Genomic DNA, 13186 nt, shown 5'->3' with positions numbered 1-13186 from the left:
GGGATCGAACCCAGGTCTCCCACATTGCAGGTGGATTCTTTACCAGCTGAGCCACAAGGGAAGCCCAGGAGCCTGAGCTTTGAATAAACTCAGGGAATGCACTTTTTACAGCTGCTTTTCATTGCCAGTGAATGGTCTGCGTAAGGGCTCAGTTAGAAAAGGACTGCAGGCAGGACACACTTCTACCCCTGGGAGCAGGAGGCAGCTCCTCCCATTTATTAGAGCAGGGATTGACATCAGGTTGGCTGTCAGTTACCAGGGAAACCAGAGCTGGGCCATGTCCCTCATAGCCCCTCAAGTAACAGCCATCAGAGGGTAAATGTTTCCCTTTAATGAACTAACAGGTGGGGCCGTCCTGGCTTAAGGGGCAGAGGGCAAGCACGCAGGTGAGTAGGGTGGAGGCGAAGCCGGACCAGGAAGCCGGACCAGGAGAGCAGCGGGTATACAAAGAACAAGGGAACAGCCCTCTTTTAGGGTCCTGACTCTGCAAGTGTCAGCTTCTCTACAGAACTGCCCTGAGTTCTGTCTGCCCAGACAGCCGTGCACACTTCCTTCTGTAGCTGGCCAGCCTCAGCCACGTTGTCCGCAGGCAGAGAGGGCCGGGCAGTGTGACCTGCAGCCCCACACAGCCCTCCTCACAGAGCTTGGGGCATGAATAACCTGTCTTTACAACCATTGCCCCTTCCCCCCAAATGAATACACAGTACATATGTACATAAATCTATACAAAATACCTGTCATAAAGAATCTGCTCTTTTAAATCTGTACTTTTAAACTTGGAAACACTTTGTGATTTAAAAAATACCTATGCCCAGATCTCATTCCCAGACATTCTGGTTTGGTTGGTAAGGTGAAAGGCCTGGACGTCTGGATTTTAAAAGCCTACCCTGGTGATTGTAATATCAGCAGAGTCTTAGAACACCTCTGTCTAGCCATGGTTCTCCAGACTTAAAAGAATCCCATCTTCTCCCACCCATGCTTCCTGTAAGAGATTCTGATACAGTAGATCAGGGGTAGTAAGTACCCAAGAATCTACATTTTTTAACAAGCTTCCTGAGTGACCCTGATTCAGGGGATCTGAAAGGATGTTGAGAGCTTTTACGGGTATCTTAATATTATATTACAGTTAACTAATATTTGAGATTTGGGTATTTAGTTAATCAGGTATCCTGGTTTACTGATCATTGCTGTATATTGTCACTTATATCTTATCAATAAAATGTACTTTATAGGAAGCTTTATATCAAGATTATATTCAGTGCAATTTGATCCTTGAAACAGGAGGTATAAAAGCGGCACACAGCAGGTGATCAATTCCTTTCTCTGTAGTATGTTCTGAAAGTTGTGTTTTGATTAAATCTTCTGTGTCTGCTAATACAGCCTACAATAATACCGAAATTCAAGGGGGGAAATGAATTTTCTTTGTGTTTCTTTGTAGTGTGGTTTCCAGACACAATGGGAGTTTGTATCACAAACTAAGTGTGTGGTTAGACTTTGTGGGTTCAAATATCTGACAGACCACTGACTCCCAGGGTGCGGGGCACGGTACCAGTGTCTCCATCCAGGGTTGGTGGAGGTAGAAGCAGAGAGTTCATTTCATTGCCTACATGCTGCTTATCCAGTGGAGGCAGTTGGTCAGCTACGGTGCTATTTATAATGACAACATTTTATGTAAAGGATTAATTGGTACTTAAGAAGAATTCAGGCAGGAGAAGAGTTTTGACTTAAGAACCCTTTTGTAAGGTGTCTGTGTATCTAAAGAAAAACTGTGTCCGAACTACTTACTCTCTTGGTTTCTCAGGGAATCAGAGCTGTCCTAGCAGAGAGTTACGAGCGCATTCACCGAAGTAACTTGGTCGGGATGGGGGTGATCCCTCTCGAGTACCTCCCTGGGGAGAATGCAGACACCCTGGGACTCACTGGGCGTGAACGATACACTATTAGCATTCCAGAAACCCTGAAACCACGAATGAAAGTCCAGATCAAGGTAAGTCAGTGCCTTTCCAGGCCAGGTCCAGCTAAAAGGGGCCCCGTGTTTGTCATCAGTCTTTTTTTGTTTGTTTGTTTTAATCTGGTCACACTGCAGGTCATGCAGGATCTTAGTTCCCCACCCAGGGATTGAACTCATGTCTCCTGCATTGGAAGAATAGTGATGAAAAGCTCAGGGACAGGGCGTTTAAAACACCTTTTTATGATAAAAATGTGAACAGACACACTCACCCCATCCCTGCACCTCACCTCGCCCTGGCTTTGATTAGCACTGAGGTGAAAACGACAGATCAGCCCTGGGTAAGCCGAGGATGAAGTGCGCCACCGTGGTCCCAGGGTGATCTAGCCGCCCAGGCAGACTGAGCTGCTGAGCCGTGTCCCAGGGCGAGCCTCTGGGCCAGCGCCTAGGGGACAACCTTAGTGAAGTGCCTGCTGGCTGCCAACACTTCCTTCCTTGGGCCGTCCCTGGTGAAGGCTTCGAAAATATTCCGAATCGCTAGTAATTGCTGCCCCAAGAGGCTGTTTCTAATTCTCCAATGTCTCGCACTTCCATCACAGATGCTCTGCAGGGCTTTACCTTGTAGATCAGTACCTGGGGCATCTTGTTAAGTAAAACACAGCTTACTGCTCAGCGGGTCTGGAGCCGGCCGGCACCTGCTCTGGGTGCTGGGTGCTGCCAGGGCATGGACTGCACTTGGAGGGGCAGTCTGAGGGCTGGCTCGTCTCCTCCCTCAGCAATTCTCTGCTTATCCATCCTCCCAGCTGGATACCGGGAAGACCTTCCAGGCTGTCATGAGGTTTGACACCGACGTGGAGCTCACTTATTTCCATAACGGGGGCATCCTCAACTACATGATCCGCAAGATGACCAAGTAGGCCCTGGTGTCCCAGCTGCCCGGTGGCAGGAGGAAGCACAGCGTCCGCAGCCCGCAGGCCCTGGGTTGGCAGCGTCCCCGCCCCAGCCTCCTCCCCCGACCCTCCCCTCCATGCAGGGGTGCTGCCTGCCCAGGGCACCCTGAGGTTCCAGTGTGGATCCTGTGCACACAGAATCAGCAGTTTCTACATGCTCTATTTTTGTTAATCTTTTTATCTTGTTGTAGAATTTGGGAGCTTAGAATGGTGGGACTGTCACTTGTGCCAAGAAGGGAGAGTTGAGCCCTTTAAGGTCACTGATCACTGAATGTTGATTTTTCACTCTTAGCCTCTAATGTTCAGGTGAACACACGTCCGTCTCTTGCCCAGTTTCTGGCTCCTCTCTGTTACCCTCTGCTCAGTGAAACCTTCCCCTTGAGAGTGCTTCGCCTCTGTGTGCGCCACCAGTGTTAGCTAACAAGGCAGAGGGGAACGTGTTCGAACGTGGTGACTAGTCCCTGCACCCCGCCCTTTCCTCCAGTGAGTGACCCAGGCACCTCATGAACAGCTCAGACACTGAAGTTTTTGCTTGTGTACCTTTTGACAGATCCACACTGAAGAAATACGGAGATTTCTTTCAGTAGTTTCATAAAGTTTCCCTAGAAAACTTTTCATATATCAGGAGGAGAACTTTGGAGGTGGTTTTGGTGGAGAGAGATGCAGAACATTTCTAATTTGAATAAGATTAAATCTATTTTCAAGGAAAACTTTTTGACTTTGGTATTGAATTCTGCTGCGTGCGTGGCCCTCATTTTGTGGTATTTAGAGCAGAGCAAATTTCAGACTGCAGGTTCCTGAAGTCCGAATGATCTTCGAGTTTTGTTTGTTTGTTTTCCAAAAATATATTTGTCTGTGCCAGGTCTTAGTTTTAACGTGAGAACAATTAGCTGTGGCACGGGGGATCTAGTTCCCTGACCAGGAATTGAACCCAGGCACCCTGCACTGGGAGCACGGGGTCTTCAGCCACTGGACCGCCAGGTAAGTCTCTCGAGCTCTTTTTTGTAACCACATCAGTAATATGCAGGTCAAATGGCTGTGTTGAACCTCATTTACAAGCACACAAGACGGTAGCAATAGCCTGGGAGCAGTGACAGTGTAGCTTGGTGAACAGATTATAATAGTTTTTCATCTTCAGCTGGGTTATCTGTTCATTTTCATCACTGAAGTCATTTCAGGCACGTGTTGTGGTCTACTCCAGCTGCCATAATGAAATGTCATAGACTGAGTGGCTCAAACATCAGAAATTTATTTTCTCACAGTTCTGGAGGATAGATGTCCAAGATTGAGGTTCCAGCGAATTCATTTTCTGGTGAGAGCTCTCTTCCTGGCTTGCAGCCAGCCACCTCTCCCTGTGTCCTCGAGTGGCCTTCCCTCAGTGCATGCGCAGATAAAGGATGAAAGGACAAGCTCTCTGGGGTCTCTTCTTACAAGGGCCCGGCCCTCGTGACCTTTATTTAAACTTAGCCTAGAAGCCGCATCTCCACAGAGTCACAGTGGGGGGTGGACTTCAATATACGAATTTGGGGTGGAGGGGGGGCACGTTCAGTCCATAACAGGGCACCCTATACCTTACAAATTAATCTCCCTCTAATGAATTTTAAGTCTCAGCTTTCAGCACTCAGGGTCTGTGGGCTGGTCAGCAGAACTTGGGCCTGTGTGCTCGCTCAGTCGTGTCTGACTCTGCAGCTCCATGGTCTGCAGCCCACCAGGGTCCTCTGTCCATGGGATTCTCCAGGCAAGAATACCAGAGTGGGTTGCCATTTCCTCCTCCAGGGGATCTTCTTGACCCAGGGATCGAATCTCTTGTTTCTCTCCTGCACTGGCAGACGGAATCTTTACCACTAGCTCCAGAACACCCAGGATCAAATCCTGCCCCCAGCTCTCCCCCCAAATAATGGACAAGGCAGGTTCCTGAGCATCCTTGCCTCTGAGATCCTGGGATCTAGCTTCTGTTCATAAATAAAAATCACAAACAATCCTGATGTACAATAAAATCCTGTGACCCACATATTAAAATCAGTCCTAGCATAAAAACACTAAGGGCTGAAAAAACACATCCACCCCTCAGGCCTCCATTGCCGAGCCTGGGAGCAGCCTGACTTCCCACCCTCAGTGCTTATTCTTACAGCTATGACTTCTGGAATGAGGTCCCTTCACCTCTGAATTTCCCTCCTCCTCCCTTCCAAACACCCTCTATCGTGTTCATTAATAAAGTGTCTTGGGCCAGTGTCCCATCCTTGCTCTCAACCAGGCTGGACAAATAAACCCCTTTCACCTGGTTTCTCAAGAAGGCACTGGGCACTTACTCTCCAGGTGAGAAGCGTGCTGGGCCCAGCCCCTTCTTCCTGTCTATGGGGTTCCCATCTCCTTGGTTCCTACTGTTTTCTAAATTCGTATCTGCCTGATCCCTCCTAGAGAAACAAGTGCCCCTGGCGCACAGTGAGTTCATTGACGAATTTCTCTTGCAGTGAGTAAGCACATGTGTCTTTGGCTATGGAACAGCTCATGTAGGTGGAAAGTGATCTAGGAGAAGGATATATTAGACAGGACTCTTGGTTACAGTGTTAGAAGCATAATTCAAACAAAAAAAATTGGCTCAAGAACCGAGGTGGCCATTGCCACAGGGGTGATTGGATCTAGCGACTCAGACTCAGGTCCCTCCAATTCATTTCCATTTGTGATGGCCTCACTCTGGGCCAGTCCGTGTGCTGGGGGATATGGCCACTGGCTCTGGGATAACAGTTAATAGTTTGTTATCTTAGATCCCAGTGTCCCCTAGGCTAAAAATATTGGGAGTTTCCTAGTCACCTAAATGAAGCACCTTATTTTGGGCACAGCTGGCCTTTCAGGGTTGAGTTAGGACAGTGTGGCGGAGCCATGAGAGCTGCTTCTGAAAAACAGGAACCCAAGCTCCATGGGCTGCCTTCTTCGGAAGCTGTTAAATGTCCTGACCACAAACAGAATTTAACATCCAAGTCGTTTTTGTTCACCTGTACAAAGACTATATAATTATAGTCAACATTTAACAGTTTTAATAATTTGAATCCTCAAAACTGAGGTCTACATTTTAAATACAGATTTATTGAGTGGAATTTGTAGTTTTATTACATGATATAATAAAATGAGTTATTGGTATGATCCTGAAATTAATACTCTAATTTGGTTCGTCATCTGATTGGCATCAGGGCTTATGAGTATCTGCTACTGTGGTTCTTCTACAGGATGCTGATAACGTGCCGTGAATATGGGGGGGTCTAGGGTCAGTGTAGTTGGGAACCACTGGGTTACACGGGCCTTATTACTGCAGAGCTGACACAGGACACAATGGCCGTGTGCGCTGCGAGTCGTTCATTTGAGGGGAGAGGGGGCAACAGACAACATGGAAGCCTATCTGCCCGCAGAACTGCTTTCTGCAGAGCATCGCACAGCTCCACGTTCCACGGGTCACACTTGAGCCAACACTGACCTGCTGGCTTGCTTGTTTTTAAATTCAAATAATAATCTCAGTTTTAAGGGTGGGAATCAGTTTACTGGCCTTGTGACACAATCAGGCATTCGGGGGAAATATCACAAGGTCAGCACTGGTGGGGACCACACTTAACAAAAGAGCGGTTGTATCAGATTATATCAGAAACACCTGAGGAACTTCAAAAGCTACCACCCTGCCAGGATGTTCTAAGGGGGTTAGGCATGTGCCCAAGAAAAAGACTCCCAGTTGGTTCTGAAACGCAGCCTCTGATCTAGAAATCCAGTGACCATTTGGGCATCAGTCAAGAGTATGCAATTCTTAAATCCTTACTACTGTTTTTTTTCCTTCAACAAGTCTTGACCAAATGCCTACTCTGTTCCATGCTCTATACCTGCAAGGGCTTGACTTCAGGCTAACGTGAAACAAGGAAATTCTCAGTTTTTCTTGTTTCAGCTTTCGTCCGCGTTCTTCAGTTGGCTGTCGAGAAGGAAGGGCTACTCACCTTCATCCAAACTGAATTATTTAGATTTCCAGCAGATCTTCCAGCACTGAAAATCTGCTGTGTGTGTGTGTGCGCGTGCGTGCGCGCGCGCGCGCGCTCCGTTAACCCTTGGAACTTCGTAAGTGATAACAGCAACAAAGGTGTCCTGGTTATGTTAATGACTGACCTTTGGACCACACCTAAGGGAGGGTGGGCGTCCCTGGTGGCTCAGAATCTGCCTGCAGCGCAGGAGACCTAGGCTGGCAAGATCCCCTGGAGAAGGGAATGGCATCCCACTCTAGTATTCTTGCCTGGAGAATCCCATGGATGGAGGAACCTGGTAGAGGGTCCCTGGTAGAGGAGGGACCTCGCAGAGAGTCAGACACGACTGAGCAACTAACACTTAAGGATGGACTGGTTAACAGGAGAACAATCACAGGATCAGAGGGTTAGAACTTTCAGTCTCATCCCTTGCCCTCAGGGGCTGAGAGGGGCTGGAAGTTAAACAAGTTACCAATGGCCAATGACTTAATCAATCATGCTTCCCAAATGAAGCCTTCAGAAAACCCAAAGAACAGGGTTCAAAGAGCTTCCAGGTGTATGAACACGGAGATTCAGAGAAGACATGGAGATTCTGAACCCTTTCTGCATAATTACCCTATGCATCTCTTTCACCTGGCTGTTCCTGAGTGTCTAGCTGTATCCGACTGACTATGCCAACTGTCTCGCTGTATCTCACTGTTCACTGATCCCAGGGAGGACAAGGCATGGGCAAGGAAGCTGGAAGAAGATGTGAGGAGCCGTAGGAACTGTGAACATGCAGGCTAAGTCGCTTCAATCATGTCTGACTCTTTGAGACCCTATGGACTGTAGCCTGCCAGGTTCCTCTGTCCATGGGGTTTTCCAGCAAGAACACTGGAGTGGGTTGCCATTTCCTCCTCCAAGGGCTCTTCCCAATCCAGGGATCAAACCCAGGTGTCCTGCATTGCAGGTGGGTTCTTTACCACGGAGCCACCTGGGAAGGAACGGCAGACTTTCTTTACTCACTGTGGGAAGGCAGACATGCTTTACTCTCTAATGACTGCCATAGGAGCAACAACTACGCAACCCAACTCAATACAACTCTTACTCCCCTTAAAGAGCTTTTCAGGTGGGGCTTATATAGCTTTACAGAACAAAAAGTGGCCCGAGGCCACGCGAGTACATCATGGCATGCATGCGCAGTTCTGTAAGTGACCTCAGCTGTTACATAACCATGCAAAGGCATTATTTACAAAATGTGGGGTGACAGCAAAAGGTCATGGGGCAAGAGAGCCTGACCACTGCCATCTTGGCTAATTTGTAGAAACAATCCCTACACTGAGTTATTTCCTCTTACAATAAACCAATAATCTAAGTCCTATGAGTCTAGCAAGTTAATTAAGCCCACAGAGGAGGTTGCTGTAACTTTCATCCGTATTCAATTGGTCAGTTCAGTTCAGTTCAGTAACTCAGTCGTGTCTGACTCTTTATGACCCCATGAATTGCAGCAAGCCAGGCCTCCCTGTCCATCACCAACTCCCGGAGTTCACTCAGACTCACATCCATCGAGTCAGTGATGCCATCCAGCCATCTCATCCTCTGTCGTCCCCTTCTCCTCCTGCCCCCAATCCCTCCCAGCATCAGTCTTTTCCAATGAGTCAACTCTTCGTATAAGGTGGCCAAAGTATTGGAGTTTCAGCTTTAGCATCAGTCCTTCCAATGAACACCCAGCACTGATCTCCTTTAGGATGGACTGGTTGGATCTCCTTGCAGTCCAAGGGACTCTCAAGAGTCTTCTCCAGCACCACAGTTCAAAAGCATCAATTGTTTAGTGTTCAGCTTTCTTTATAGTCCAACCCTCACATCCATACATGACTACTGGAAAAACCAGAGCTTTGACTAGATGGACCTTTGTTGGCAACTGGTCAGAAGCACAGGTAATGACACTTTGTAGGGAGGAGGCGGGCAGTCTTGTAGGACTGAGCCCTTAACCTGTAAGGCCTCTGATGCCATCTCCAGGCAGAGAATGTCAGAACTGAGTTGAGTGGTAAGACACCCCGTTGATAAATTGCTTGGTGGTGTGGGGAAAAAGCCCACATTAAAACCGGTGATCAGAACCTTAATACTCTTATAAAATACAAATGGAAAATGAATAAAAATCAGCAAGTAAGTCGGCTTAAATAACTCGTTTTTAGTATGTCTTACTAAGAATACTTCTAAGAGTAACCATGATCAAGCTACTATGTATAATCAAGGACTTCTCATATGTTATTTCAGTTAAAAACTCTCCATTAATCCTTACAGGTATGCATTATCCTTGTTTTGCAGATGAAGAAAATTAAGCCAAGGAGTAGTTAGGTAAATAGCAAGTTCTCTGACTCTGCCTGCAAAACCAATCATCAGATCAAAACCAGGATGAGGTGGTTGTAGTGCATCAACCCACTGATCTCCAGGATTGATCTGGGTACTCTGAGTGGTCTCTTGGACACCAAATAGCCTTCAGATATAAATAGGTGCTATTTGAAAAGTTATGTGATCCCTTATATTGAGCATATTAACATTTTATGATGTTTGCAAGTTTGTTTAAGCCATTGACGATCCTAGCGGATTACAAACAGCTCATGTGTTTTAGGAATTTGCTTAAATTACTACAGAGCCTACCCTGAGCTGAACATACAATACCTTGGCCTGGGTGGAGACAGCAAAACTCAGGTGTCTCTGTGTCTGGAACACACCAAACTAAACTCTGGAGCATCAGCAAACCCTGTTAAACGGCACAGGATACCTTTGCATGCGTTCTAATTTTTTAAACAGAATGGACAGCCAAATTAAACTGCCCCTTCAGTATCATCCAAGGGACCTACTTGAGAACACAGTCCAAATGTTGACCATCAACTATTACTGGAAAATGTCTTGAGATGACCAATCGGAGGGAACAATGGCACAGATTAAGAAAAAAATTAATTGGGCAAGATGTACAATAAACTAAAACAACAGAAATCAACTTTGCAAGGATTACTGTATCATTTTCATGTCCCCATTACTAAGAGTTGTCCACCACTGAGAACATACTGTTTAGCACACGGAACTCTACTCAGTACTCTGTGGTGACCTAAATGGGAAGGAAATCTAAACGAGGGGCTATGTGTATATATAAAACTGATTCACTTTGATCTACAGCAAAAACTAACACTTCAGAGCAACTATGTTCCAATAAAAATTAATTTAAAAATTTTAAAACGAAGAAAAAGAACTAAACTTTAAAGGAGAAAGGTCCAAGAGCCAACAAAGAAAAAAAAAGTCCATTGCTGAATTTTAATAATAGATGCCACATGTTGCTACACAGAGAATACAAGTAAATGTGACTCTTACGCCTATGGATATGTATATACATTGAACCTTTGGAATTACTAACGTGGGGGATCAGAAAAAGAAGCCAATAGAAAAGACTGGGGAAGAGTTAGAAGAGCAAGTGGCCAAGACAGAGTTCCAAGAAAGAAGTATCTAACGGCAAAAACAGAAAAAGATCAGATGGACTCATAAGTGCCCAATGGATGTGACAACCAGAGTCACTGATGACCTTGACAAAAATAATTTCAATAGATCGTTAAGGGCAAAAGTCGGTTTCAGTGGGTCAGTCAGTTCAGTCGCTCAGTTGTGTCTGAGTTGTTTCGACCTCATGGACTGCAACACGCCAGGCCTCCCTGTCCATCACCAATTCCCAGAGTTTACTCAAACTCATGTCCATGGAGTTGGTGATGCCATCCAACCATCTCATCCTCTGCCGTCCCCTTCTCCTCCCGCCTTCAATCTTTCCCAGCATCAGGGTCTTTTTCAGTGAGTCAGTTCTTTGCATCACGTGGCCACAGTATTGGAGTTTCAGCTTCAGCCTAGTGGGTTAAGGAAAAGGAAGTATGGAAAAGGTTTCAACATTCCATTCACTCATTCATTGATCCCAGTGTGTCTGAGTGGCTATGGGTACACTGGGTTCTGAAAGGAAGGATGGCAACAAGTTAAGGCTTATTCATTTTTCCCAAGCTCTCCCAGCCAACAAAGAATCGAGTGCTCTAATCCACTCACTTGTGCTTGACAGACATGATATAGCATCAGTACAAACTGCTGAAAACGAATAGAAGTTGAGTGATACATACTCCGTATGATACAAGCCATAGGAAAAATAACTTGACCGTAGTACAAAGAGACCCATGATTCACACGCAGGTTTAACTTCTTCATTCAAGGCCATCCACTCCCTGCAGATTGAGGTCCTGAGCCCAAGGGGACATTTCTGCAGCATCAAATGGGATCTTCTCAAAATTAAAGTCCTTCCACTTTGCATACAGTGTCTGAGCTCCAGTCGCAACATCTTCCACCACAAAACTTTCGATCTTTATAACTGGAATCTCGAATGTCTTGTACTTCATGTGAATTCCCCAGTCATGGAGGCAATCCTTCCTGGCACAGAAGATCTTAGCTTTCTTGTCAAAACTCCCAAACTTCTTCGGTCTGGGGTGTAACTTAGTCACGAAGCACTCCCTGAAAGCATCTCTAACCACAGTGAAATGGCATTCCTACAGATAAAGGGATCAAATAGCACCCAAAACAGAATGTTAGAACCAGAATGTAACTGTGACTTAAAAAATAAAATTCCACAATAATCTGAGATGACAAGGAGGCGGGATCCCACTTCTTTTACAGATGGAGTAGGGAGGAAATGTGAATTCGCCTCAAGACTAGAGTACAATCCATGCAGTCTGACTCCCAGCCACACAGGTGGAGGTGAGGGTGGGCGTGGAGGTACCAGTGAGTTGATGGGGGACACCTCATGCTGAGGAGGACTAAAAAGTTTCCAGGCAACCTGGCTCCTGAAAACAGACTGTCATTGTTGTAGTTGCTAAATCACATCTGACTCTGCAACCCCATGGACTGTAGCCCGCCAGGCTCCTCTCTCTATGGGATTCTCCAGGCAAAACTACTAGAGTGGGTTGCCATTCCCTTCTCCAGGGGATCTTACTGACCCAGGGATCGAACCTGAGTCTCCTGCATTGGCAGGTGGACTCTTTACCACTGAGCCATCAGGGAAACCCCTGAAAATAGATACTCATTAATTCAGAGACAAAGGGGTATTTGCTGAAGATCTGGGAAGCCCAAGTTCACCAGTGGCCCTGACAGGAAGAATCCCAAGGATACAGAGAACAACAAAGGGTCAGTGTGTATCTGAAGACTCTCAGGGACTAAGCTGTCCACTGGCCCCGCCCACAACATTAGAATAAACACAAATAAAGCTCACAGTGCACAGAACAAATACAGATCCTACAAACCCGGCCCTCAGGAAAACAGAGTCTAAAAGGGCTATTTCAAGAGAAAATCACCCAAATTGGAGCTGAAAGGACCTTCTACAGCTAAAGAAAAAGACTCAGGAAGGTATGGGAACTTGCTAGTATTAGCCCTAACTGTGTTTCTTGCTCCAGTGTTATACTGACTAGAGACTTCAGCTTTCTGAAGACTAAACAGAAGACTAAACGATGATTCTTTTCTCTTTCTACTATTTTGTTTTCTTTAAAAATTTTTTTAACTGGAGTACAGTTGTTATACAGTGTTGTTTGAGTTTCTGCTGTACAACAAAGTGAATCAGCCACAAGTACACACGTGTCCCCTCCCTCTTGAGCCTTCCTCCCACACCTATTACACCTATTACATGTAACAGCTAACGTAATGTAACAACTCATCATGTGAACCAGCCCAGGCCCTCTACTGTCCCCAGTCAGCAGCAATAGAGTTACGTCCAATTTTTGTCTTTGGAGATTCTTCTAATCCTTTATCTACAAGTTTTAAGAAAAAAAAAAATAGAAAGCTAAGCTGCAGATGTGTTTAAAATCAGGAGATTTTGCTTCCATTGTAAAAGTGATCCATATCCCCAAAAGAAAGTTTAGAAAACGTAAAATTGGTGTGGGAGGAAGGCTCAGGAGGGAGGGGACACGTGTGTACTTGTGGCTGATTCACGTTGTACAGCAGAAACTCAAACAACACTGTGTAACAACTGTACCGCAATTAAAAAAATTTTTTTAAAGAAAACATAAAATAGTAGAAAGAGAAAAGAATCATGGTGTCTCACTGCAAAATGTGAGTACGTTTTAGTATACTTCTGCTAGCCTTTTTTGGTACAAACGTTAAGTGATTTTATTGGTGGTGGTGATGGTGGTATTGTTGCTATTATTTCATACTGCTCTGATCATAGCATATTTAATACATATTTAATACATATCCTGGGTTTTATTCCACTTTGCCATTAATTTGTAGAAAGTTTTTCCTTAT

General features: G+C 45.7%; 2 protein-coding genes across 5 annotated transcripts in view; one reads left to right on the top strand and one right to left on the bottom strand.

The window, feature by feature from the left end:
• The window catches only part of ACO1 (aconitase 1), a 62940-nt gene extending 59332 nt beyond the window's left edge, over positions 1-3608 (top strand). For all 3 annotated transcript variants that reach the window (XM_024995652.2, XM_005209852.5, NM_001075591.1), the window contains 2 exon segments: positions 1802-1987; positions 2752-3608. In XM_024995652.2, the coding sequence (XP_024851420.1) occupies positions 1802-1987; positions 2752-2865 (300 nt within the window). In that variant the 3' untranslated portion in view covers positions 2866-3608.
• A 6560-nt stretch (positions 3609-10168) lies between these two features.
• RIGI (RNA sensor RIG-I) overlaps positions 10169-13186 on the bottom strand; it is an 81068-nt gene continuing 78050 nt past the window's right edge. For both annotated transcript variants that reach the window (XM_002689480.7, XM_024996055.2), the window contains one exon: positions 10169-11442. In XM_002689480.7, the coding sequence (XP_002689526.3) occupies positions 11104-11442 (339 nt within the window). In that variant the 3' untranslated portion in view covers positions 10169-11103. The remainder of the gene's footprint in view (positions 11443-13186) is intronic.

This window comes from Bos taurus, chromosome 8 (assembly GCF_002263795.3).
Source record: "Bos taurus isolate L1 Dominette 01449 registration number 42190680 breed Hereford chromosome 8, ARS-UCD2.0, whole genome shotgun sequence".
Taxonomy (NCBI): Eukaryota; Metazoa; Chordata; class Mammalia; order Artiodactyla; family Bovidae; genus Bos; species Bos taurus.
Note: the sequence above shows the minus strand (reverse complement) of the source record. Positions and strands in the feature narration are given on the sequence as shown.